Raw genomic sequence first — 27,177 nt, forward strand, 5'->3', positions numbered from 1 at the left:
TGGATAGTTTGTGTTTTTTGAAGTGGAGTCATATAAAGTCCATATCTAAAGTCGGTCTGTTTCCTACTGTAATCACTGATCATTGCAGCCTCAGTTTGGAGCAGCAGAGAGTCGCTCCAGCCAGACGTTCAGCTTTGTACTGCAGTGAACAGAGTCCAGAGAAAAAGAGAAATAAACCACCTAAAACAAGGCTCACCTTAAAAAATCTATAACAGTTCAAGTGTACGTTGTAAAGCGAAAATTCACTCCGCTTTACATCGCCATCAGACTGCCCTTTCTTTTGGCACTACATTTTCTCAACCATAGAACCTCTGTATCTCTACGCATTATCTGTAAGCAACAAAATACAGTGTGAGGCCCAGGTGCGCTAATGTGCAGGGATACAGAGGTTCTATAATTGAGAAAATGTAGTGCCAAAAGAAAAGGAACTTGAACTGTTACAGAGTTTTTTAGGTGGCGCTTCTCTTAGGTGCTTAAAATTCTCTTTTTCTCTGGACTCCGTTCACTGCAGTACAAAGCTGAGCGTCTGGGCTGGAGCAGCTCTCTGCTGCTCCAAACTGAGGCTGCGCTGATCGCTGATTATGGTAGGAAACAGATCGACTATAGATATGTACTTTATATGACTCCACTTCAAAAAACACAAACTATCCCTGTAAGAAACAGTTTAGATTACATAACAGTTCATAAAGCCGAGACTTTGACAAGAATCACATGAGTATTGATGAAAATACAAACAGGGATCGAATGTCTTTCAGACAATGACCCACTGAAACTGACTGAACACTTAAATCAGCATTCCCTGTCAAACAGAACGAAAGCGTTAAATGTGTCATTGTGGAGTAAACACTGTACAGTCTGTAGAGAAATGACACCATCCTTGTGCGGACTGGTACCCTCTGATGGAGGAGTGAAGAAGGTAAAGAGTGAAAGAAGCTGAGAGTACACAGATGGACATCCACTGACAGACGCACTCTGGTGTTGTGTCAAAGTCTTTTCCCACAGTAAAATCTGTCTCCTCACTAGGACCTGAGACACTTCAAAATCATTCAAGAAGTTGGTGTGTTTAAATTTTGACTCTATTGAAATGAATGGGACAGCTACAGGTTTGACTGTCAAATACTTCTGACATCTGAAATTCTATCATTCATTCTGTGTCGTCTGATCGTGCAGAGTGGAGAGTGATGTCATCAGTCTTCAGTCAGCAGTCTGACTCGGCTTTAATCACAGAGTCAGAACACAGAGACACTAAAGAACCAGGAGACAGAAACCCAAACCCAGGATAAAGAGGTTCAGTGAATGTGGTGTTGAAGGTGTGGAGGTGGATCAGTGAGTCAGAAGAGACTCTGTAGAAGGACAGAGTGCCAGCAGGACAGTCCACATACACTGCTACTCTACCAGAGGAGGAGGAGGAGGAGGAGGAGGAGTGAGGAAGGACTGTCTTTCTGTTATTGTGCCAGACGGAGTAACCAGCATCATCAGAGCACTTCAGACTCCAGGACTGATCATTTCTCCCAAACCTGCTGTCGTCAAAGTTCCCTTTCCTGCCAATTCCTCTGTAAGCCACTGATATGTAAACCCATCCTCTCCACTCGACCTGCCAGTAACAGCGACCAGTCAGACCAGTTCTACACAGCAGCTGAACCCAGGAGTCAAATCTGTCTGGATGATTAGGGTGTGGTTGATACTCCTCTACGTGTGTCATCTTCCTGTTGTTGTCAGACAGTTTGAGGTTTCTGCTCACTGTTTTTGGATCTGGTGTGAGTTCACAGAAATCTGATGGAGAGAAAAAGACACAACACAGCAGCAGGTTATCATCAGACACATCTGAGGGTTTGATTCTTTCTTTACCGTTAAGTTGTTTTTACTATCTTTAAAGTTGTACTGTGCAGGATTCATGTTTGTTGTTAGTATTTTATGTCATAGAACAAAACTTGTAAATATCTTCAGCCTGTGGTGAGCACACACCTTATTTCAGGCATTTAACTGAAAACAAATTTTAAAAAGCTCAGACTTTGAGACGAGGGAGCCGAACGTGCTAACATGCTATCGGATTTCTGTGTTTTAGGACTACACCACTTTATAATCATCCCAACAATATTGTCTCAATATCTATATCGAGCTGATTTAGAGGAGATTTCAAAACATCAAGATATATATTGTGTTGCCATATGGCCAAAAAACACCACAATACATTTTTAAGGCTATTTAGCACAGCCCTAAGTCAGTGGTGATCGCATTGTTGGAGTCACAGCCCCTTGATGGTGGAACAGCATTTATAAATAACATTAACATAAACTAAATAAATAATATTACATTTATCAATATAGCATTGGCAGAGAAACTATTTGCTATTTGCCATCATTAGCCAAACTTAATCCACACTCACACTTCTTCAGACCAGGTTTTAACCTCTGCTCTCCACCATGGTCCAACCTGGAGGAAGAAACACAGAATGATTTTCTATCCAACATGTTCCAAACTGCAGTTCACCATGGAGCAGTGTTCCTCAGTTTGTCAGTGTGACAGAAACAGACTCAAATGCATTTGTGTCAGCTGTCTCCATCATTCATCATAGTTGTTCAGATATTTCACTTGCAATGCTCCGCAGTGTCCGCATATCTCAAACCTGTCTGTGAAACAGGAGGTCAGGATCAGAGCATGTGAGCGGAGCTGAACGGCGAGAATTTCCGCTCCCTGCTTACGTAGGTGTTCGCTGCTTTGCTCCATCACTCAAAGTTATACCAGACGGCTCTGCTCAAAGAGCGCTCTCCGCTCACCTAAAATTTCATTCAGCTCCGGTGAAATCGCTCCACACTCGCTCAAATGTAAAAGAGGCAGCAATTCCTGCCGTTTTCCACCGACTTAGCCTGGGACACACTGCCCGATGTGGCCTAAGCTGACGTGCAGTGGCTTTGTTGATGGAGAGAGCCTGTCGACTGAAACCCTTTTCAGCTTGTAAAGAAAAGTAGATTGTTTTGGGCTGTCACCTCATCCTCTTTCTGTGTTCTGTCTGTTTTTTTTTTGTTTTTTTTTATTTTATTTTTTATTTTGAATATGCAAATAGAACATGGCTTCCTGATTGCAGTTTAACAAATTATTTGCACAACATCATATGGAAATGAAGATTTTGAGGAAGCAAAATAATACGATAAAAAGTAAAATAAATGACATATGCGAAAAGGAGTGAGAAGAAGCATAGCTTGTTAGCTCTCACCCCTTTGTCTAAATGAAATTAATACATATATATATATATATATATATATATATATATATATATATATATATATATATATATATACATACATACATACATACATACATACCTACATACATACATATACATACCCATACAAATATCTACATACGCACATATACACCCACACACACATACACACACACACACACACACACACACACACACACACAAAAACACACACACACACATCCACATTCTTTACCTTTCACCACCATGCCACATCAATTAATAAATGATAATCACCAATACTCATTAATGACCATTATCCATTATACCCGGTAAATAACATGTGTTTATACATTTTCTTGAACTGGTTGATATTTGGACTTTGCTTGAGTTCCTCACTTGTTGTTCCATAGCTTGACACCAGCAATAGATATGCAGAAACTTTTCAAGGTTGTTCGTCTGTTTATTCTTTTGAAGTTATGTTCCCCTCTTAATTGATAACCTCCCTCCCGATTTCTAAATAAATTTTGGATATTTTCTGGTAATTGTCTGTTTTTTGCCTTATACATGATAACTGCTGTTTGGTAAGACACAATGTCAGTGAATTTCAGTAGTTTTGATTGTATAAAAAGTGGATTTGTATGTTCCAAGTAGCTGACCTTATGAATAGTCCTTATTGCTCTTTTCTGCAGGATAGTAAGTGACCGTAATGAAGTTTTGTAAGTGTTTCCCCAGACCTCAGAGCAGTAATGCATATATGGCAAGACCAGTGAACAGTACAGTGTGCGAAGAGAATTATGATCCAGTAATTGTTTTGCTTTGTGTATGACTGCAATGCTTCTTGAAACTTTGGACTGAACTTGTTTGATGTGTGGTTTCCAACTCAGTCTGTCATCTGTTATAACCCCAAGAAATCTGTGTTCATGCACCCTTTCAATTTCAACCCCATCTAATTCTGTTCGCACTTTTGTGTTCCTTGTGCTTTTGCCAAACAACATGAACTTAGTCTTACTTACATTTAATGATAATTTATTCCAGTCAAACCATGTCTTTAGTTTTTTCATTTCCTCGTCTATAACTGTTTCCATTTGTTTAATGTTTTCTCCTGAGCCAAAAATATTTGTGTCATCCGCGAAATTGACCAATGTTAACCACCTAGATACTTTACACATATCATTGGTATACAGGATAAACAATTTGGGGCCCAACACTGACCCCTGGGGCACCCCACAAGCAATGTCCAAATATCCCGAGCAGTGATTACCCAACTTCACAAACTGTTGCCTTCCTTTCAAATAACTCTTGATCCAGTCTAACACCAGTCCGCTTATCCCATATTTTTCCAGTTTGTTGAATAGTATGTTATGATTAATTGTATCAAACGCTTTTTTTTTGCCTGTGATGTTGATCTGTTAACCCTAAACCCATACTGACTCTCTGAAAATAATTTGTATTTTTCCAAAAATGCATCCATTCTATTGTTAAAAAGCTTTTCCAAGATTTTTGAGAGCTGTGGCAGTATTGAGACAGGTCTGTAGTTTGTAAAGTTGTGTTTGCTCCCAGTTTTATATATCGGAATGACTTTAGCAATTTTCATCTGGTTAGGAAATGTTCCAGTTTGAAAAGACAGATTGCAGATGTGTGCTAATGGCTTTGATACCCCTTCAATGACCTGTTTAATTAATGACATATCAATGTCATTATAATCTGTAGATGTTTTATTTTTACACTTTTTTTACTATGTTGATAATTTCATTTTCCTCTGTCGCTTTCAGGAACATTGAGTGGGGATTCCTTATTATTAATTTATCCATGTAGTCTCCATCTGGCCCTGGACTTGGGATGTTTTTCGCTAGCTCAGGACCAACATCTACAAAGAACTGATTAAAACTATTTGCCACTTCATCCAATTTATAATTTTCATTATTATTTATAACAAAATATTTAGGCAGTTTGTTTTGTTTAGCACCATCTCTAATAATGTTGTTTAGCATGTTCCATATCCCTTTCATATTGTTTCTGTTATCTTCTAATTTCTTTTTATAGTATTCTTTTTTGCTTAATCTTATAATATTAGTTAACTTATTCTTATATCTTTTATATTATCTTCTGTCTCTTTTGTTCTTTGTGTTATGAAATTCCTGTAGAGTAAATTTTTCTTTTTACATGCATTTCTTAAACCTTTAGTTAACCATGGATTGCTTTTATGTGCTAGTTTTTTTTTATTATATCTCTTAACGGGACAATGCTTATCATATAATGAAGTGAATGTAATCAATAATTTGTTGTATGCATTATTTACATCTGTTTCATTATATATTGCATCCCAGTCCTTTGCCATTAATTCGTGTTTTAGAGTAGCTATTGTCTCCTCTGTTCTGATTCGTCTATATTGTTTATGTTCCTCTATTTCAATTCTATTATAATTATTGTCATATACTGTGAATACTGGAAGGTGGTCAGTGATATCACTAATTAATAACCCACTTATTGTCTTATTTTCTATTACATTGGTAAATATGTTATCAATCAGAGTTGCAGTATGAGACGTTGTTCTGCTGGGTCTAGTGATAGTAGGGAAGAGACTCAAACTTTGCATTGAGTTTAAAAAATCTTCAATACTTTTCTGATTGTTGGGGTTTAGTATATCGATATTATAATCCCCACAAATGAAGATATTTTTATTACCCATTTTTATTACCATGCTTTCTATCCATTCCTTGAAATTATCTATATCAGAACCCAGAGTTCTATATAAACATCTGAAAATGACATCTTTTTTCTTTTTAATACAGATCTGTATTGTGAGATGCTGAGAAGCTACAGTTTTGACCCTATGACCATGTTTGAGCCAGTGGATGGCCTTGTACTGCCAGCGGTATCGGAACGGAACTGGAGCGAAACAGAACCATCACTCTGGCCTTTGGATTAAAACCCGTTCTGCGCTCCGACTATATTTCGCACGCTCCGCTCCCCGCTCGCTACGCACTCCGCTCCGCTCACATGCCCTGGTCAGGATGGCCAGATCCAGCCCAGGACCTTCATCTGCCACCTAGCACTCATTTGACATTGTTGGGTTGTCTTGGTTGACGTGTTTTCAGTGTTGCTTGAAAGTTTGTGACAGTACCTTTGGAATGGTAGACCAGGGTTTTTTTCAATAAGGGGAACCAGTGGGTATTCTCCAATTATCAGGGCGTTACACTGCTCAGCCTCTGTGACATTTTCTTAGGGTACTGGAAGAGGCTCTGAATGTTTGTCAAACCTCAGATTCAGGAAGAACAATGCAGATTCCATCCTGGATGTGGAACAGTGACATACTTGGCACAATGTCAAAAAAATATCCAGTCGTGTTTACTGAACGCAGCAGAAGAAACGTCTCTAATCCTGCTTGTGGTATTCATGATCTGAATCAGGATCTCAAGATGCAGGTGTGATGAAGGGAGTGTCTGGTTTGGGAATGTCAACATTGTATCTCTGCAGTTGCGATAAAACCTTACCTATGACCATGAGCTCTGCATAGTGACCATTGTGGATAAAAGAGGATAAAATGAGTTCCCTCTTTACGGTGGCGGGCTTGTCCTATGAGATAGGGAGAAGAGTTTGGACATGCAGAGGGAGGTTGGCGAAGAGCCGTTGCTCATTAGTGGAGAAGGAAGCCAGCTGAGATGGTCCAGGCGTTGCAAATCCTGAATTTGCTGGAGGGATTATGTCTCATCTGGCCTTGAAATGATTCAGGATCCCCCAGGAGGAGCTGAAAAAAGTTGCTGGGTAGATGGACATTTGAAATACACACTTAACCTGTTGCCACCTGTTGTTTCTGGTTGGTTTATGAACTACTTCTTGTCTGTGTCAGCAGACCTCAGAGGAGATTCTGATTAGTCTGCACTGAGAGACCCAGGAGGAAGTGGAGGAACAAGTCCAGGAGTCCATTTGGACACTGTAAGGCCTCATCCATGGCACTCTGAGAGAGATGTTTCAGTCTTGGTTGGTCTTTGAAGACTTCAGGCTTCTTGGGTGTTATTAATCCTTCTGCCAGCAGATTGACTCCAGAGTTGATGAATGTCAGATGGACATGAATAGCAGCCAGAAACTCCTGAACACTCAGATGGACAAAGCAGAACACCGTGTCCTGGTACAGTCCTCTCTCCTCTTTAAAGATCTGTGCGAACACTCCTGAGTACACTGAGGCTGCTCTGATATCGATGCCACACCCTGTCAGGTCTGATTCACATCAGATCAGGTTTCCTTTCTGCAGCTGCTCAAAAGTCAGTTTTCCAAGATATTCAATTATCCTCTAGTTCTTTATATTCCGGACTGGATCTGTTTCAGCTCCTCCATCATACCTGATATTCTTCAGTTTCAACAAAACCACAAGGAAGTGGAGGGACATCTGAGTCAGCATCTTGGGCAGCTCTCCTCCCTCTCTGGTTTTCAACACATCCTCCAGAACTGTTGCCAATGAGACCAGACTCCAGATAAATGGGAGGAGATGCATGGATGGTGCTATGTTGCTATCAGGGTTAAAGTGAGAATGTTTACTCTCAAGATTTTGTTGTTTCTGATGAACGGATGTTTCCATTCACAAAGAGTTTCGTGATGATGGACCAAAGAGGAAGAGCATGAAACGGAAGTTGTTTATCCATACCTGAGAATCTGCAGTCTCCACTGTGGGTGTCCAGCAGACAAGATGTTCACTGCTGAGTCTCCTGGGTGGTTGTAGGTCAGGTCTAGCTCTTTCAGATGGGAGGGGTTGGAGCTCAGAGCTGAGGCCATGTAAGCACAGCCTTCCCATGTGACTAGACAGCCTGACAGTCTGGAATTAGGACAATGTCACAATCGAAGTGATTGAGAAAATCATGTCAGCAGGAAAATCAGATGTTGAACTTCTTCACAAATATGAACATACAGCTGGATGAGCAGAACTTTATAGGTCACTGTTTTTACAAGTTTTTTATTTTTATGAAAAAAATTAAAAAGAGGTTAATCCTGACCCGAGAGTTTCCAGTTTGCAACGTGGACTCTTTAGTCCAGATGTCAGCAGTTTCACTCCCGAATCTTGCAGGTTGTTGTTTGTCAGCTCCAGCTCTCTCAGACTAGAGGACTGGGAGCTGAGAACTGAGGACAGCGCTTCACAGCATCTCTCTGACAGATAACAGTCAGTCAGCCTTTAAAGGAATGTACAAATTTGTTAACATTGGTTTTACAATTAGATGTGACTGGAAGCCATGTTTTGAATTAAGTAACCTCCTCTATTTCCTCTGCTTAATGATTACCTACTTTACTAATTGCTTCATTGCATAGTTGTGTTTGTCAGTCACCCTTAACAAAATTTACATAATGAAACCACTGATCCTAAACTTTAATCAGATTATAATTTATTCTTTGTGCACTGTAACAAAAAGACAGTAAAAATAGGTAGATATAAGAGTAGATCTACATTTTCATGTAATTTGAAACATTACCTGATGAAAAAAAAATTGCAAAGCTATTGTGCCACATCATTATCAGCTTCATACTGACCTGAGAGTTTCGAGTTTACAGTGTGGACTCTCAAGTGCAGAAGACAGAAGCTTCACTCCTGAATCCCGCAGGTCATTGTGACTCAGGTCCAGTTCTCTCAGATTAGAGGACCGGGAGGTGAGAACTGAAGACAGAGCTCTACAGCTTCTCTCTGAGAGGTTACAATAGGTAAGCCTAGGGAGGGTTTAAAAATGAACACAAACTAATGTTTTGCACTGATCAGTCACAACAAAAAAAATGGCTGATATGTGAAATTCACAATATTGTAACAATGCAATGTTCTGTTGGGAAACCTCAGTCCTATATGGCAATAGCACTCTCTGATGGCAGTGGTGCCCCAACAGAATATTGCAACCTGACACACTGCAAAACCTGCTCATGAATAGCCCAACGAACCTGACAAATAGCTCAAGGCATCAACCTGGCCTTCAAATTTTTAAATTTTATTTCCCCAAATCTCAAATGTTCAGACATTTATGGAACATCTGCTGGGATTAGTTCAATCCATGTAGGCCCTTCCTCACAAATGACAAAAAATAAAGAAACTTGCACAAATGCCCTGGTGCTGGACACCAAAGGACACACCCAGAGGTCCTGTGTTCATGACTCGATGGCTCAGAGCCAAGTGTGAAGCACACAGACCTCAATGGATCAGAACTGTGTCAGCCCATAACATGGATGGTCAGCTGGTTTGTGATCTGAATATTTGGTGGTTAAGTTGATGCCTTGATTTATTTGTGACAATCATCAGACCACTCTTGAGCAGCTTTTGGAGTGTTGCGTGGTGCTTTCTCTTGTTAGGGGGCCACTGCCATCGAGGACTGCTGGTGCATTGTTACAAGATGATCAATGCTATTAACTTCAGTCTTTAAAATGTTGACGCAGATTATTTGTCATGCATATACAAAATTACTCTTACATCCACCTACTGAGCTTTGTTGGAGGCTTTGACCACTGGCAGCAGCCTCAGAAGAGCTTCCTCTGATGCAGAGTATTTCTTCAGGTCAAACACCTCCAGATCTTTCTCTGATGACAGTAAGATGAAGACCAGAGCTGACCACTGAGCAGGAGACAGTTTATCTGTGGAGAGACTTCCTGAACTCAGGGACTGTTGGATCTCCTCCACTAGAGAACAATCGTTCAGTTCATTCAGACAGTGGAACAGATTGATGCTTCTCTCTGGAGACTGATTCTCACTGATCTTCTTCTTGATGTAGTCAACTGTTTCCTGGATGGTTTGTGAGATACTTCCTTTCTGTATCAGCAGACCTCGTAGGAGATTTTGACTGGTCTGCAGTGAAAGACCCAGTAGGAAGCGGAGGAACAAGTCCAAGTGTCCATTTGGACTCTGTAAGGCCTTGTCCACAGCACTCTGGTAGAAAAGTTTCAGCTTTGGTTGGTCTTTGAAGGCTTTAGGCTGCCTGGGTGATGTTTGTTCCTCTTTCAGTAGATTGACTCCAGAGTTGATGAAAGTCAGATGGACATGAAGAGCAGCGAGAAACTCCTGAACACTCAGATGGACGAAGCAGAACACCTTGTCTTGGTACAGTCCACTCTCCTCTTTGAAGATCTGTGTGAACACTCCTGAGTACACTGAGGCTGCTATGATGTCGATGCCACACTCTGTCAGGTCTGATTCATAGAAGATCAGGTTTCCTTTCTGCAGCTGATCAAAAGCCAGTTTTCCCAGAGACTTAATCATATTCTTGTTCTTTTTTTTCCAGATTGGCTCTGTCTCAGCTCCTCCATCGTACCTGATGTTCTTCAGTTTTAACTGAATCACCAGGAAGTGGATGTACATCTGAGTCAGGGTCTTGGGCAGATCTCCTCCCTCTCTGGTTTTAAACATGTCCTCCAGAACTGTAGCAGTGATCCAGCAGAAGACCGGGATGTGGCACACTATGCAGAGGCTTCGTGATGTCTTGATATGGGAGATGACTCTGCTTGTCTCTTTTCTGTCTCTGAATCTATTCTTGAAGTACTTCCCCTTCTGTGGGTTAGTGAACCCTCTGACCTTTGTCACAATGTCAACACACTCAGGAGGGATCTGATTGGCTGCTGCAGGTCGTGTGGTTATCCAGAGGCGAGCAGAGGGAAGCAGTTTCCCCCTGATGAGGTTTATCAGCAGCACATCCACTGAGGTGGACTCTCTAACATCAGTCAGGATCTCAGTGTTGTGGAAGTCCAGAGGAAGTCGACACTCATCCAGACCGTCAAAGATGAACACAACCTGGAACTCTTCAAACCTGCAGATTCCTGCTTCTTTGGTTTCAGTGAAGAAGTGATGAACAAGTTCCACCAAGCTGAACTTTTTCTCTTTCAGCACATTCAGCTCTCTGAAAGTGAATGGAAATGTGAACTGTATGTCCTGGTTGTCTTTGTCTTCAGCCCAGTCCAGAGTGAACTTCTGTGTTAAGACTGTTTTCCCGATGCCAGCCACTCCCTTAGTCATCACTGTTCTGATTGGTTCATCTCTTCCAGGTGAGGCTTTAAAGATGTCTTCACATTTAATTGCTTGTCTGTCTGGTTTCCTGGATGCTGTTTCAATCTGTAGGACCTCATGTTCATTATTGACCTGTGCAGTTGCTCCCTCTGTGATGTACAGCTCTGTGAAGATTTGATTCAGAACGGTTGGGTTTCTTTCTCTAGCGGTTCCATCAAACAGACACTGAAACTTCTTCTTGAGTTTAGATTTTAGTTTACGTCGACACACTGGAGCAATAGTTCCTGAAGAATGAACAAACAAAAAATTGAATTATTAAGTAAATGCTTTCGATGCAGACATTTAGAATAGCAATCTGCTCCATCAGAGAACAAATCAGTGGTGTTCCCCCACTGGTTCCTTGTATAATGTTGTAGTGATGTGTGAAGCTGACTTGTTATGCCTTTAAGGAGGCATGTACTCTAAACATAAAATCAGTTTTCCAAATGTATAACCAAGCACAAATTTAATAAAGTCACCAACTTCATAGTGGTCAGGGGACCATGTAAATACCCATGTTAAACCCAGTTGTGGGTGAGCTCCTGCCCATAGCAAGCTGGTCTTTTGCACGAGTGGAAAGCTGCTGGACCGGATTCGGTCTCCCCATCCTCCCTGAAGCACTGTGCTGACCAGCTGTCCCCAGTGTTCACAGACATTTTTAACACCTCACTGGAGACCTGTCACGTGCCAGCCTGCTTCAAGACCTCAACCATCATCCCTGTCCCCAAGAAGCCAAGGACCACCGGACTTAACGACTTCAGACCCGTCGCCCTGACCTCTGTGGTCATGAAGTCCTTTGAGCGCCTTGTGCTCTCTCACCTCAAGGACATCACCGACCCTCTCCTGGACCCCCTGCAGTTTGCCTACAGAGCCAACAGGTCTGTAGACGATGCTGTCAACCTGGCCCTCCACTATATCCTCCAGCACCTGGACTCTACAGGAACCTACGCCAGGATCCTGTTTGTGGATTTCAGCTCTGCTTTCAACACCATCATCCCAGCTCTGCTACAGGAGAAGCTCTCCCAGCTGAACGTGCCTGACTCCACCTGCAGGTGGATTACTGACTTCCTGTCTGACAGGAAACAGTGTGTAAAGCTGGGAAAACACATCTCCGATGCACAGACTATCAGTACCGGATCCCCCCAGGGCTGTGTTCTTTCTCCTCTGCTCTTCTCCCTGTACACCAACAGCTGCACCTCCAGTCACCAGTCCGTCAAGCTCCTGAAGTTTGCGGACGACACCACCCTCATCGGACTCATCTCTGATGGTGACGAGTCCGCCTACAGGTGGGAGGTTGACCACCTGGTGACCTGGTGTAACCAGAACAGCCTAGAGCTCAATGCTCTAAAGACAGTGGAGATGGTTGTGGACTACAGGAAGAACTCAGCCTCACCTGCCCCCATCACCCTCTGTGACTCCACTATTGACACTGTGGAGTCTTTCCGCTTCCTGGGAACAATCATCTCCCAGGACCTCAAGTGGGAGCTGAACATTAGCTCCCTCATCAAGAAAGCACAGCAGAGGATGTACTTCCTGTGGCAGCTGCAGAAATTCAGTCTGCCGAAGACAATGATGGTGCACTTCTACACAGCCATCATTGAGTCCATCCTCACCTCCTCCATCACCATCTGGTACGCTGCTGCCACCGCCAAGGACAAGGGCAGGCTGCAGCGTGTCATTCGGTCAGCAGAGAAGGTGATTGGCTGCAACCTCCCGTCTCTTCAGGACCTGTACACCTCCAGGACCCTGAGGCGTGCAGGAAAGATTGTTGCTGATCCCTCCCATCCCGGTCACAAACTCTTTGAGACACTCCCCTCTGGCAGGAGGCTGCGGTCCATCAGGACCAAAACCTCACGCCACAAGAACAGTTTCTTCCCGTCTGCTGTCAGCCTTATCAACAAGGCCTGAATCCCCCCTGACACTCCTCACACTCCACCTCTACCACTGACTCTACTGTCACACTGACAGCACCATAACTCTATGCATTACATTAACGCTCAGCTTGAACATCCTGTTCATTTGCACATTTTCATTTGCACATCATTCTTGTAATTGTTCACTGCCAGCCGGTCTGCTCCTTTTATCCTTTTACCCAAAAAACAGATTGTGTATATATATTTATATTGTATAGTTATATTTTCTACTTTTTAAAATAGTTTATATTGTTAATTTGTTACATTTTCTATTCTTTACATAGTTTATATTGTTAATTTGTTATATTTTCACTTAATAGTTATTTGATGCATGCACCAATATCACCACAACAAATTCCTCGTATGTGTAACATCGTACTTGGCAATAAAGCTTTTTCTGATTCTGATTCTGATTCTGATTCTGATGGGAAAATTGACCAAATGAACAAGACCGCATACACAAGTGGCCAAAATAAGTATCCTCCAAAGGGTGGCTGGGCTCAGCCTTATAGAGGTGTTTTGACATTGATGGGGAGCTCGAAGTAGAGTCACTCAGTGCGTTTACATGACACTTAAGAAAACTGAATTACTGGGTTAGTCCGACTATGATTGGATCTTTAAGATGCATGTATACACCTTAGTCTGACTAAAATTGGACCAAATCGGATTTCTCATAGTCGAATTAAAGCACCCAGATTATTCAATTGATAATCGCATTACTCCTGCATGTATATATTCCAGCGGATTGGATCGGATTTTGTGTTCTGCGCAGGCGCAAGGTTTTTCCCCGGGGCGTGAGCCGGAAGTAGATGGATGGCAGAGGTGGCGTCTTTCCTCCAAAATCACCGCAAGAAAAGCACCATTGTGCATCTAGTTTGTGTAATTGTCATGTACACCATATACGAAGTGTACAAAGATGTAGCTTCGTCTCGCTCTTCGTACGCCATCTTTCTCGAATGCCGAGGCAGCTGGTGATGTAAAGAGGTCAGCCGGAGGTGTTTCTGTTACCACTAGTTGAAATGGGTACAGCACCACCTAGCGTACCGGGGAATGACATGCTCCGGCCCAATAATCCAGTTTTCTCACCAGCATGTATACTCGGATAATTGCAGTTGTCTGATCGAGTGGCATAGTGGAACTATGGCTGTAATCCAACTAAGCTGTGCATGTAAACGCACTGACATTGGATGTCTGAAATACTCTACTAAGACTGCTGCCTCCATGACCCAATCTGATAAGTGGATGGCTGGATTTACAACAAGGCACAAATATGAAAGACTTTGCTTCACAAAGTTATTAGTTTACCCTGAGTCAACAACTTCAAAGAAGTAAGAGGACCATGTAAATACTCATATTAAAACCATCCAAATGCCCATGTGAAAACTATGGGATTACATGTGAATCCTGTGAAAAGACTGTGTGTGAAACAAAATTCCTTGATCTCATAATGTGATACTGGGCCTCACTAATTACTGTACAAATCCCAAATGTATAACTTTATTCACTAATTTGGGTGAACCTGATCAAATGTTTTAGATCACCTTTTTACATCAAGTGTTTTCTGGTTTTGCCTCCAGTGACCTCATGCTGGTCTGCCTGAACCCCAGGGTGGGAATTTTCCAGCAGCCACAGTGGCCATGGCCGCCGTTGCCCCGCACTTTGGCCTTGATGCCCCGTGAAAAAAAAAAAATGTATGGCCACAGTGGCATTTGAGCCCCTGGCCTGGTCAATGTAGTGTTCTTACCTTGAATTACAGCCACCCAAGTGCATAGTAGTCACACTGTAACTTCAGTGAGTTCGCAGTTTGCGCAGGTGGAGTCTCATCATCACATTGATGATCTCACATGAAAGCCTCTCAAACAGCAGCAGCATCTCAAAACTGAAGAACGACACTTACGACAGGCGTGTAAGCGAGCTCAGCCGGTTTTAGTATGATATGTAACTGACGTATGTGGTAGAATTTAGTTTGGTAAAGTTAGAAATATATTCACAGATTCAAACTTCCCGGATCAATAACTCATAAGCGAAACATTCTTAAAACACAAACGACCACTCTTTCCTACTGTAGTAAGGTAGACAACGAGCTACAACTGTATTTTCATCAAAACTAGTGGTCCTCCGGGCTGGACATTAACATTGGTCTCTATGGTCAGGCGCAGGGACTGTCTATTCAACTTCAATCTAACTTCAATCCAACTTTATTTGGTAAGCATTTAAAAAAAAACGAAGTTGACCAAAGTGCTATACAGAAACAATAAATAAGACATCATAAATAAAAAGACATAATTGCTCACGTAAGGTGCAAAATACAACAATACATTAAAAAGCATAAAACATGAGTAAAAAACGCAATAAAAGTAATCAGAATAAGGAATAAAATCAACAAGATCAAGTCGACCTCTTACTAGGTGTCAAAAACTATGGAGAAGAGATGGGTTTTAAGAAGTGATTTAAAAACCGAAAACGAAGAGGCCTGTTTGACGGGCAGAGGCAGATCATTCCATAATTTAGGAGCCAGCACAGCAAAAGCACAGTCCCCTCTGAGCTTCCGCTTTGATTTAGACACACTCGGGAGCAGCTGATCATCTGACCTGAGAGAGTGGGCGGGTATATAAGGGTGTAGAAGCTCAGAGAGGTAGGGTGGGGCAAGACCATTCAGGGATTTAAAAGCATATAAAAGAATTTTAAAATGGATCCGAAATTGAATAGGCAGCCAATGCAGTGAGGCTAAAATGGGGGAAATGTGCTCATATTTACGTGTGCCAGTTACAAGGCGTGCAGCTGCATTTTGTACCATCTGGTGATGGGTGATGGAGGACCCACTAACCCCCACATACAGTGCATTACAGTAATCCCGCTGAGTAGTTACAAAGGCGTGGATGACCGTCTTAAAGTGCTGCCTTGAAAGAATTGGCTTTATTTTGGCCAGCTGCCTCAAATGGAAAAAGCTAGCTTTGACAATAGCCTTGATCTTGCAGTTAAGATTAAGCCCAGGGGGGGGGGGGGGGGGGGGGGGGGGGGGGGGGGGGGGGTCCCAGTGGTGCCACCAAAACCATTACTTCTGTTTTTCATCGTTAAAATGTAAAAAGTTCAGAGCCATCTAGCCCTTCATGTCGTCAAGACACTTAAGAAACCATCTGGCAGAGTGTTCATCTTTCTTTATAAGAGGCACATAAATCTGACTGTCGTCTGCATAACAGTGAAATGAAATGCTGTGCTTCCTAAGTATGGAACCAAGTGGGAGCACATAGAGAAAGAAGAGGAGAAGGCCAAGAACTGAGCCCTGTGGGACCCCACATGAGAGAGGAGCAGAGGAAGATACCGAGTCACCAAGGCTGACACAGAAAGTTCGATCAGCCAAGTATGACCTGAACCACTCCAGTGCTATGCCCCTAATGCCCACCCACTGCTTCAAGCGTGAGATCAATATTTCATGATCCACTGTGTCAAATGCAGCAGTTAAATCTAAAAACAAGGATAACACAGTCATCAGAGTCAGTAGCTAAAAATATATCATTAAAAACTCTTAAAAGAGCTGATTCAGTGCTGTGCAGGGTTTTAAAACTGGATTGGAAAACCTCTAGGATATTATGTTCTTCCAGAAAGGCCATTAATTGACTGTGCACAACTTTCTCCAGGATTTTTGAAAGAAAAAGCAGTTTGGAGATAGGCCTGAAATTAGCAAGAACTGCAGGGTCTAGAGCAGGTTTTTTAATCAGAGGTTGTACTACTGCATGTTTAAAATTTTCAGGGACCACACCTGAGGACAGACTGCTATTAATTAGTGCAATAACAGATGGTCCTACAGTGGGGAAAACCTCTCTAAATAGTCGAGGTGGGACAGCATCATTTGGAGAACCTGATGACCACTGAATGACCAACAATCTCCTGTAAAAAGGAAAGAGTCACAGGCTCAAACTGGTCAAAGACTGCAGAGCAGGGGACAGAGACTGGGGGCAGAAAGGTGAGATTTGAGCCTGAATTAAAGAGACTTTGTCAATAAAAAAGAGAAGGAAGTTTTCACACACAGCAGGGGACGCCTCCATACAGGCAGTCTGTGGGGCATAAAGAAGAAAGTCAATAGTGTTAAACAAAACACGAGGCTTGTGACGGTTTGACAGGATAATATCAGAGAAATGTTTTCTTTTGGCATCTTTACAGTTTTCTGATAATGACGCCAGCAGTCCCTTAACATCTGAAGAGACACCTGCAGTTTGTCCTTTTTCCACTTGCGCTCAGCTCTACGGCACTCATGTCTGACAGCATGAGTCATGTCATTTAGCCAGGGCTCAGATTTAGTTTTAGGCTGCCTGGATTTTAATGGAGCCTCAGTATCCAAAACAGTTTGGCAGGTGGAGTGAAACCATGAACTCAGTGCCTCTGTCTACAAAGTGCAACACCAAAAACAGATACTACAAAAAATATTCAATAGTCTCACTATTATTCAGCGTAGTGTCACCAAAATCACTCCACACATCAGTGGTCTCCTGTTGGTTGTTACATAACTGTTTGTTTGGAAAAAATGTGCTTTATCATGATTTTGGGGAATTTCTATTGAGAGAAATATTTAATAACTTATATCACTAATATTCAGTGTAGTGTCTCCAAAATCACTTGACCCTAACCCTACTTAAAAAAAACTGTTTTCTAATTAACATGTTATGGGTATTCAAAGTGTTTGAATACATAATCTATGTCTTATTATAAATTAGGATGTTATGGTATCAATCTGAAAGGTAAATCATCAAATTTTACTCAGTGGCCTTGGTGCCCCTAAAAACAAAAAAAAAGTGAAGGCCAAATGTCCTTGCCCCTAAAATGATGAAATTCCCACCCTGCTTAACCCTCTGTGAACCCTCGGTTTCCTGATGAAAAGACACCTTGACTTGATGCTAAAGTACCGCAACCGCTAAAGTATCTCCATCATGTTAACTCTGTTAAAATCCTCTTACTGCTCTGCAGACAGTCAGCCAGCTCCTCCTGGTCCATCCTCCTCAGGAAGTTCAGTGTGATATCCAGTAATGCCTTTCTGCTGCTCCTCTTTGGCTCTTTATCTTCACCATCCAACACATCCTCATCCTCGCTCTGACTCACTAAGCATTCTGCATAATCTCGACTCAGAATTTTTTGGATTTTCTTCAGCTCGTTCTTCATGAAACTGACAATGTTTTCCTCGAGCAGCTGGAACAGAATAAAACGTTAAAAAGACTGCGGCACGGACACTGGATCAGAATGGTAATTTGGTGTTTATTCTGTGGCTCTTGGAAAATCAGCAGTAACTTTGAGTGTACATTCACTCACCTTAAATATGGAGTCAAGGTCAGGTTCAGGTCCATGAGCGTCTGGTCTCTGCTGATGCTGTGAGCTACAAAACAACATACACAGAGCTTTGACTGTGACTAATAATGATGTCAGGGGAGAATTCTGGTTAAATAAATGGCCTTCAGAACAGGTCTGGCACTACACAGTGTTCTCCCTTGAAATGCTTTTGCCTGTTCTCCTCGACCGAGCTTGTTTCAGTAAAGACATACACGTCTCATGAAACCTTCTTCAATAATGAGTTTAACAGTTCTCAAGAATTCCTTCACAAATTGGCATCACGAACAGGACGTCCTGTATCCTCAACACAGTTGTGACCACATTTGATCATGGTGGGTAGAGGAGACTTTAAAGTAGATGATCATGTATATTCTTGCTCAGTGTATATATATATATATACTATACTAATACTGTATATTCTATATTGTAGTCCCTCACATGAAATAGCTTTATATACCTAATTGATGACAATATTGATCACAGTTTCAAATGTATTTGTTGTGGTAACACAGCTGGGATCAATCTCTGTCAGGGACATATTTTCTATGACTGACATTAATGATACTGAGAGTTGTGAATCCCGATTTAAAAAAAACTGAAGTAGTTCATTAATGTAGTCCAGTTGTTGATGTTCTTACACATTCTCAAGATGTTTGTGGATTTTGACTGTGGTAACGTGTGAAGAACGTGAAGTGATCTGGACATCGAACCTCATCTCAGGAGACACTGACACAAAGATTGTACATTCTTACCTCTGATCAGAAGAGTGATGTCCATCTTTGAAGTTAACAGGGCTGGCCCTGGAATGGTTACTCTTGACAGACACAGAGCTGGGTTCAGGTCCAGGACCCGGTCCAGGTCCAGGTCTAGGTCTAGGTCCAGGACCAGGTCTAGCAGAGTCTGTTCTCTGATGCTCTGAGCTTCAATATAACACACATAGAGCTTGGAGTGTGAATCATAATAGTGGAGTAATTTGTGTGGTGGACAGGTAGAAATGGTGGTCTCACCTCTGAGCTTGTGTCTGGCTGTCATGTTCCCCACACACAGTGGTTTTAAAGAATCTTACGAAGACATAACAGCCATATGATGATAAGAAACATTTTTGTTTTTAATTTGGTACTTTGGTAATTAACTGTTTTAGGTCTGAGGATAATTCACTGGATATATTTCTGGTGAGAAAATGTTTACATTTAATGTTGATTTAATGTTAATGTTGTAGCATTCTTGTGTTTGCTGAAGCTATGACTATTACAGTCCATTCTTACCTTGGATAAGATGAGGGTTGTCCATGCTTGAAATCAATAGGTATGTCCAGAGACCTGCAGTCACTCTTCAGAGACAGGAAGTCGGATTCAGGAGAATCTGGTCTCTGATGGATCCTGAGGAACACAGAAAATAAAAGGAATGAACTTTACAACTGTGATCCTGAAGATTGTCTGTTTTGTTTGGTGAAAACAAAACTTTCATGTTTAATGGAGCTCGCATCCTTGTGTTTGGTAAAGTGATGAATATTACAGTCCATTCTTACCTTGGATAAGATGAGGGTTGTCCATGCTTGAAATCAATAGGTATGTCCAGAGACCTGCAGTCACTCTTCAGGTGCAGGAAGCCGGATTCAGGAGAATCTGTTCTCTGCTGATGGATCCTGAAGAAACACAGAAAATACAACCAGTGAACTAGTGATCCTGAAGATTGTGTGTTTTGTTGGATGAAATTATTAAATGTGGTTTTGTAGTTGATGTTATGAGAGAAAAGAGAGTGAAGAATGTGAAGTGATCAGTGACTTCATGACAAAGGCATCATACCTGTTCTGGGGATCATTAGGATGGGCAGGCATTTGTCCATATGTGAGCTTCTTATGTTCAAACAACGACTGGAGATTCTTGACGTAAACCTGGCTGGTTCCAGCAGAGTCTGGTCTCTGCTGCTCTGAGCTTCAACAGAGCACACACAGAGGTTTGACTGTGAGTAATAATGATGTCAGGAGAAAAACTGAAGGAAAATTCTGTTTAAATACTCTTAGCTCAGGAACTGGCCTTCAGACCCGGTGTGGCACTTCACACTGTCCTCACTTGTAATCCGTCATTCCATCAATTGTCTATAAGTGCTTAGCATTTACAGGGTCACAGGGGGACTGGAGCTAATCCGATTGGACATTGGGCATGTAGCAGGGTACACCAGTCATCATAGGGCTTACATATAGGGACAAACAACCATTCAAAGTCACATTCAAACCGACAGGTAATCTAGAGTGACAGGTTAACCTAAATTGCATGTCTTTGGATTATGGGAGGAGGCCGCACTACCTGGAGAGAACCAACGCAGATATGGGGAGAACCTGCAAACTCTGCACAGAAAGGACCTGTGAACTCTGGACCTTCCTGCTGTGAGGCAACAGCACTGACCACTGCACCTCCATGCTGCCCTCTCTTAAGATGCTTGTGCCTGTTCTCAATCAAGCTTCAATAATGTTTCAGTAAGACATCCACGTCTCCTGAACCCACTTCAGTAATGAGATGATCACTTTCAAGAAGAACCTTCCCAAATTGGCATCATGAACAGCACATCCTATATCCTCAACACAGTTGTGAACGGCTACCATTTGATCACGGTGAGTAGAGGAGACTTTAAACTACATGATCATGTATATTCTTGGTGGGTCACACATATTGTGGTCCCTCACATGAAATAGCGTTTACTGATGACAATGTTGATCAGAGTCTCAAATTAGTTTTTTTTTTTTTTTTTGTAGCACCAGTTGAAATCGCTCTCGGTTGAGGAAAGGTATTTTGAGACTGGCATCAGTGATGGATAGACACTAAGATTTATGAAGACTGATTTAAAAAACTGAAGTGGTTCATTATACACTCCTTTTTTTAATGTTCTTATACATTCTTATTCAAGATGTTTTTGGATTTTAACTGTGGTTTTAAAGTTTGTACAAAGTTCTGTAAATGTGACCCCAGGTAAAAACAGTAAAGAGTGAAGAACGTGAAGCAATCTGAACAAAGGCATCAAACTTCATCTCAGGAGACACTGACACAAAGATTGTACATTCCTACCTATGATCAGAAGAGTGATGTCCATCTTTGAAGTGAACAGGGCTGGCCCTGGAATGGTTACTCTTGACAGACACAGAGCTGGGTTCAGGTTTAAGTCCAGGTCGAGGTCTAACAGAGTCTGTTCTCTGATGCTCCGACCTTCATCACAACACACACAATGCTTTGAGTGTGAATCATGGTGGTGGTTTTAGAGTATCTGACTAATCATAACAGCCATTGGATGAGAAGAAACTCTACCATTTTAATTCTTACCTTGGATAAGATGAGGGTTCTCCGTGCTTCAAATTAATGGGTCTGTCCAGAGACCTGCAGTCACTCTTCAGAGACAGAAAGCCGGATTCAGGAGAATCTGGTCTCTGCTGATGGATCCTGAGGAAACACAGAAAACAAAAGGAATGAACTTTACAACTGTGATCCTGAAGATTGTCTGTTTTGTTTGATGAAAACAAAACTTTCATGTTTAATGGCGATCACATCCTTGTGTTTGGTAAAGCGATGAATATTACAGTCCATTCTTACCTTGGATAAGATGAGGGTTGTCCATGCTTGAGATCAGTAGGTATGTCTGGAAATTCATGGTCACCCTTCAGGGACACAGGGCCAGATTCAGGAGAATCTGTTCTCTGCTGATGGATCCTGAAGAAACACAGAAAATATAACTAGTGAACTTTACAACTGTGATCCTGTAGAATATGTGTTTTCTTTGATGAACTTAGCAAATGTGTTTTTTTTAGTTGAAAACAGAGTTGAGCATGTGAAGTGATCAGTGACTTCATGACAAAGGCATCATACCTGTTCTGGGGATCATTTGGATGGGCAGGCATTTGTCCGTATGTGAGCTTCTTATGTTCAAACATTGACTGGAGATGCTTGACAGAAAGCTGGCTGGTTCCAGCAGAGTCTGGTCTCTGCTGCTCTGAGCTTCAAAATAACACACACAGAGGTTTGAGCAATAATGAACGAAAATTCTCAAGTCTTAATTTGGTGTGGTTAGAGTTGGAAACACTGTCAGTTAAGATCACATTTCCAAGACTGGCATCAGTGATGGATGGATGAGAGATTTGTGAACCCTGATTTTAAAAAATCTGAAGTAGTTAATTAATCACTGCTGTCTAAATGTTCTTACAAATTCTCAATCCAGATGTTTGTGGATTTTAACTGCAGATGTGACACCGACCTAATGCCAGACAACACACAAACATTCTACATTCTCACCTCTGATCAGCAGAGAAGCGTCCATCTTTGTAGTGAACAGCTTTGTCCATTGACCAGTACCTCCTGATGGACACACAGGTGGGTCCAGGTCCAGGTTCACGTTCAGGTCCTGGTGAGTCTGGTGTTTGCTTCTGCTCTGGGATTAAACCTAACACAAACAGATATATCAGTATGAATTAAAAACAACGTAGCTCACTCGACCACAGGAGAAGCTCTCTGTGTTCTGTTTCAATGTGTTTGTCTGATTGTGTAGCTTTTATTCTACTGTGTAAAGCGTCCTTGAATATTGTGTGAAATCATTATTATCAATTAACAAAGAATAATGATGAAAAACAACACAGTCTGAGCAAACAAACAACATCTGGCAGGCATGAAGCTTCTGAAACGCTCCCAGTCAAATGTGAAGCAACGTGGAGGACGGAACACAACATTGTCGGACTCACCAGGAAAGACAGACTTGCCCAGTGAAGTCAAGGTGCTGGCTCTACCGTGTTGTCCTCTCACAGCTAAAAAAGCACTTAACACTATTCATTTTGCCCTTTCAGCCTGGGATCAGCCATGCTTTATTGTGTACCATCCAGCCAGTCCTTTGCTGGCACCTACCAAAGACATTTTATTCTACGATTATGCAGTTCATCATGGTGAAAGCCCAGAGTCAACACAGACAGCTGGTGATTCTTATTCTACATCAGTGTAGATGTAGTCTGAAAACATCAGCTCGCTGTCAAACCTGTTGAAATGTTTTATTCATATTTCAATTTCTTGCCATTTCTGTGTACCTGCATTGACAGAAAAACAAAATGCTGTTCCTCTTAGCCCACAGCAGTGCAAGAGGATGAAAAAAGATTAATAATATCATTAGAAATCTAAAATATTCTAATGTCTACAAACAGTAACAGTGGTAACATAAAAAGAGAACAATTAGCAGAACCCTATTTTGAAGTGCAAACATCTGGAGTTTTTTTGTCATTTAAAACAAAATGTAAGAAGACACGGCTGACATAAGAAATTGAAAATAAAATATTGAAATCGAATCTTTATGTCATATTTTTATTAAAGTTCATTGATCTGATAATGTGATTTTGTTAACTTCATCTCAGTTTGTGTCTTACCATTTAATAAGTAATGGATATTTAAGAATGACAATAATGATCTTTAGGTATACAGCGACCTTCCTATCAAGGCTACAATGTGTTTGTACAGTGGGATAAACTTCTACATGTCACACCGCGGTGAGGAACGTCCTGTCTTGGGTTTTTTGTCTTGTGAATTTCATGTTTTATTTTGAAAAAGTAACTCTCCTCTCGTTTCAGGTCACTTGCCCTTTCTCTTGTGTCACCGGTCTGACGTCAGTCCCTGATTGTTTCCACCTGTGCTCCCTTCTCTGGTGTATATATTGTCTGTGTCTTCCCCTGTCTCGTCGCCAGAGTATTTCATCTCGTCATGAATCTCCAGCCATTCTCAGCCTTGCCACCGTTTGCCTTGAATTTTGATAAGTATCGCCTTGCTTGTTTTTTCTGTTTCCTGGTATACCTCTGAAGAAGAGTGATTTCGATTTTGATAACATTTTTGGTCAGTTGTGTACCTGTTTTATTTTCTAGATAGCCTTTTTCTCTTTTGTGTTTTGTTTTCCCTTCTCGTGGAGCGCTTTGATTTTGTTTGTTTGCAGCTCTGTGTAGTGTAGATAATTTTATAGCCTTTTGTTATTTTCCCTCTTTGTCATAGTTTATTTCCTTTTCAGAACAGTGTAGAAGTTTTTTCCTCTTTCGAGAGTGATTTTCTGTTTCTTGTTCTGTGTTTCTTTTGTTTCATGTTTTGTCATCTGAATGTTCAGACAAGATTAGAGTTTCATAGCCTTCTGATTTGTCACTCATTCGGAAGAAGATACAAGTGATTTCAGAATAAAAGCCTGTCGAAACCCGTTCGCTGACTGCATCTGAGTCCTCATTTTGCCAGGTCTGACACTACACTGATAAGTTAGAGGGCAGCCTGAGGATGTTAGTTCAGTTATTTCATGATTTTATTTCAGAATTAATTGAAACCTAATGTTTACTTTCTGATTTTTGAGGTATCACACTGCTCAGCCTCCATCGGGCACTAAATGACTGAATATCATAAAAGATGATTCCAACAGCATTTCTGGACACCGTGATTGTTGAGATCTCGTACTGTTACACATTTTATGACTTATTATCAACTTCTAATTACAACCAGCACCACTGGACTGTGGACAGTCAACAATCAACACTAAGTGGTTGTACGCTGACACAAGTCCTGAAGTTTTACACACAAACCGTTGAAAACATTGAGATAATTTCATGCAAAATCTCTCAATATAGAGAAAATAACTCAAAGAACAGTCAGGCTCGTTAACACACAATAAAATAATTTTTATTGGTCAAATTAGCAGTGATGGAATGTAAGTAAGTAGCTTTACTCAAGTACTGTACTTCAATTAAATGTGTTATTTGTGTTTTACATGACTATTAAGACAGACTTTAATTTTAATGGTAAACTACTTTTATATTCTCCTCCTGTGTTCAAATTAATGTCTTTGTACTTTAACCCTCTAACAGCCGGTCTCAGTTGTGACTGACACAAACACAAAACTGGCCTCCAAAAAACCTTTGACAAACTTAGAATTATGATTAGATTACATCATAGTATCTCTAATATTGTGGCTCTTCAGTAAACATTTGAACCAAAGAACAAAGTCAAAAATCAAATGACTAAACTCAACATTCACATGGCATAACAGAGGTGTTTCCATGTTTCTGTCCACTCAGTGAGACTCACTATCAGGTTCAATCTGAAGTTTTTAAAATTTCTTCCAGAGTTTCATTTGTTCATCAGTGCAGTCAACAGATCAACACATCACATCAGGACAAGCAGCATCTCTGCTGTCATCAGATCAATGCAACACGAACATGAAGGAAAGTGTCGGTCAGTTACCTTCAGATGGAGAGAAGAATCAGTGTGAAGTTGACGTGTGAAGGTGACGCTAATGAGCAGCTTCAACCAGGAAACCAAGCAGAGAAGGAACAAACAGGGAGCAGCAGCTTTTTAACAGTCACAATCGGTCTAAACTCTCTGTCTTCATCTTCAAACTCAAGTGTTCGTCAAGGAAATCTGATCCCAGAGCTCCTCTGAACTTTGGACTGAACCACCTGCAACGCCTAAAGTCAAACATTAACGGACACAACAAAGCTGATCATCAGAAAGGCCGGATCATTATCTGGCCTTTGATTTTACAACACAGGAATGAGGAAAAAAAAAGAGGTGGTTATGACTGCAGGCTGATGGAGATCTGTGAAACAAATACATCCTCATGAATATTATAATTATAAAGTCTTGTTAATATTAATGTCTTAGTTAGGAAAGATGTTATTACTGCTGTGGCTGCAGCCGCCCCCCTCGAGGTTTCTGCCTGTTAAACAGCAGATATTTCTCACTATTGTAGCCAAATGCTGTTCATGGGGCAATGTTGGGTCTGGTTTGGTTTCGAATTGCTCAATTTGGAAAATGTCAGGAGATGACTTTTATTGTGAAATGTTGCTATACAAATAAAGATTGATTGATTGACTGACTGATCATCATTGACCACCAATGTCTGCTTATCTTGTTTTATTTGGTTTGCAATCCCTATGTAGTCTATCCAAAGTAATTTAGTCTTCAGCTGAATGTGTCATGACTCCTGTTTGTGTTTGTCTTTGTATTTGGTTTTTGGGTTCTTGTTTATGATTTACATCTTGGTATCATGTCTTGTGTTATGTTTTTTCCTTGTCTTGTGTGTCATGTGTTTGATTTTCCATGCCCTAATGTGTCCTTTAAGTTTCTCTCATGTTCTCCCCTCTGGCTCCCTCTGTCTGTTGTCTTGTTCCCTCCTGGTCTGTTCCTCTGTGCTCCTCCCCCTCATTATCTCACCTGGCTAACTTCCTCCTCTCTCCTCACCTGTGCCTTGTCATGTCATTAGTGTCTGTGTATTTAGTCTCTGTGTTTCCCCTCACTCTTTGTCTGGTCATTGTATTCTGTCTTGTGTGTTCTGTTTTCTGTCTTCGGATTGCTCTTGTTCCATGCTCCTGATCCTTGCTCCTGATCCTGTTCATGCTTCTGTCCCGGTTTGGTATGTTTTGGTTTCAAGATTTTCATGTTTAAGTTGAACTTTGATTTTTTTCTTTGTACTTTGTCTTGCTGTTAAGTTGCTACTTTGCCTGGTTGTTTCAGTTGTTACTTTGCTTTTTGTCCCGTTTTGTCTGCCTTGGCTTTTTCTTGTTTTCGGCTTTTGCTTTATTAAAGCTCGCTTTTTGTTCCATGTTATCTTTGACTCCCGTGTGTATCTGCGTTTGGGTCCACCCTCTCCTTCCATAGTTTTCCCCTTTACCTCGACCTGACAGAATGTAGAATATTAGTCTGGAATACAAGGGTCTGGATGCAGAATGCAAGACACAAATTATTTTGATTGGA

At 41.3% G+C, this 27,177-nt stretch overlaps 1 protein-coding gene across 5 annotated transcripts; it reads right to left on the reverse strand.

The window, feature by feature from the left end:
* Positions 1-573: 573 nt before the first annotated feature.
* LOC119012734 (NACHT, LRR and PYD domains-containing protein 3-like) lies at positions 574-25,856 on the reverse strand. Of its 5 annotated transcripts, XM_037086819.1 has the most exons (19): positions 25,666-25,848; positions 22,714-22,861; positions 22,291-22,419; positions 22,018-22,134; positions 21,751-21,867; positions 21,499-21,636; positions 20,242-20,370; positions 19,965-20,081; positions 19,702-19,815; positions 19,444-19,497; positions 19,189-19,356; positions 18,419-18,482; positions 18,070-18,298; positions 9,652-11,449; positions 8,723-8,896; positions 8,194-8,367; positions 7,848-8,015; positions 2,387-2,433; positions 574-1,773 (listed from the first exon to the last, which is right to left on the reverse strand). In XM_037086819.1, exons 2-19 carry the CDS (start codon positions 22,761-22,763, stop codon positions 1,199-1,201), a joined length of 4,362 nt encoding a protein of 1,453 aa, XP_036942714.1. In that variant the 5' UTR covers positions 22,764-22,861; positions 25,666-25,848; the 3' UTR covers positions 574-1,198. The 5 variants fall into 5 exon arrangements, with proteins under 5 accessions (XP_036942714.1, XP_036942715.1, XP_036942717.1 ...); XM_037086820.1 differs by lacking the exon at positions 19,444-19,497; XM_037086821.1 differs by lacking the exons at positions 574-1,773; positions 2,387-2,433 and adding an exon at positions 3,357-7,713 and having other exon boundaries at positions 25,666-25,854.
* Between the last annotated feature and the right edge of the window lie 1,321 nt (positions 25,857-27,177).

Source organism: Acanthopagrus latus, chromosome 22 (assembly GCF_904848185.1).
Source record: "Acanthopagrus latus isolate v.2019 chromosome 22, fAcaLat1.1, whole genome shotgun sequence".
Lineage (NCBI taxonomy): Eukaryota > Metazoa > Chordata > Actinopteri > Spariformes > Sparidae > Acanthopagrus > Acanthopagrus latus.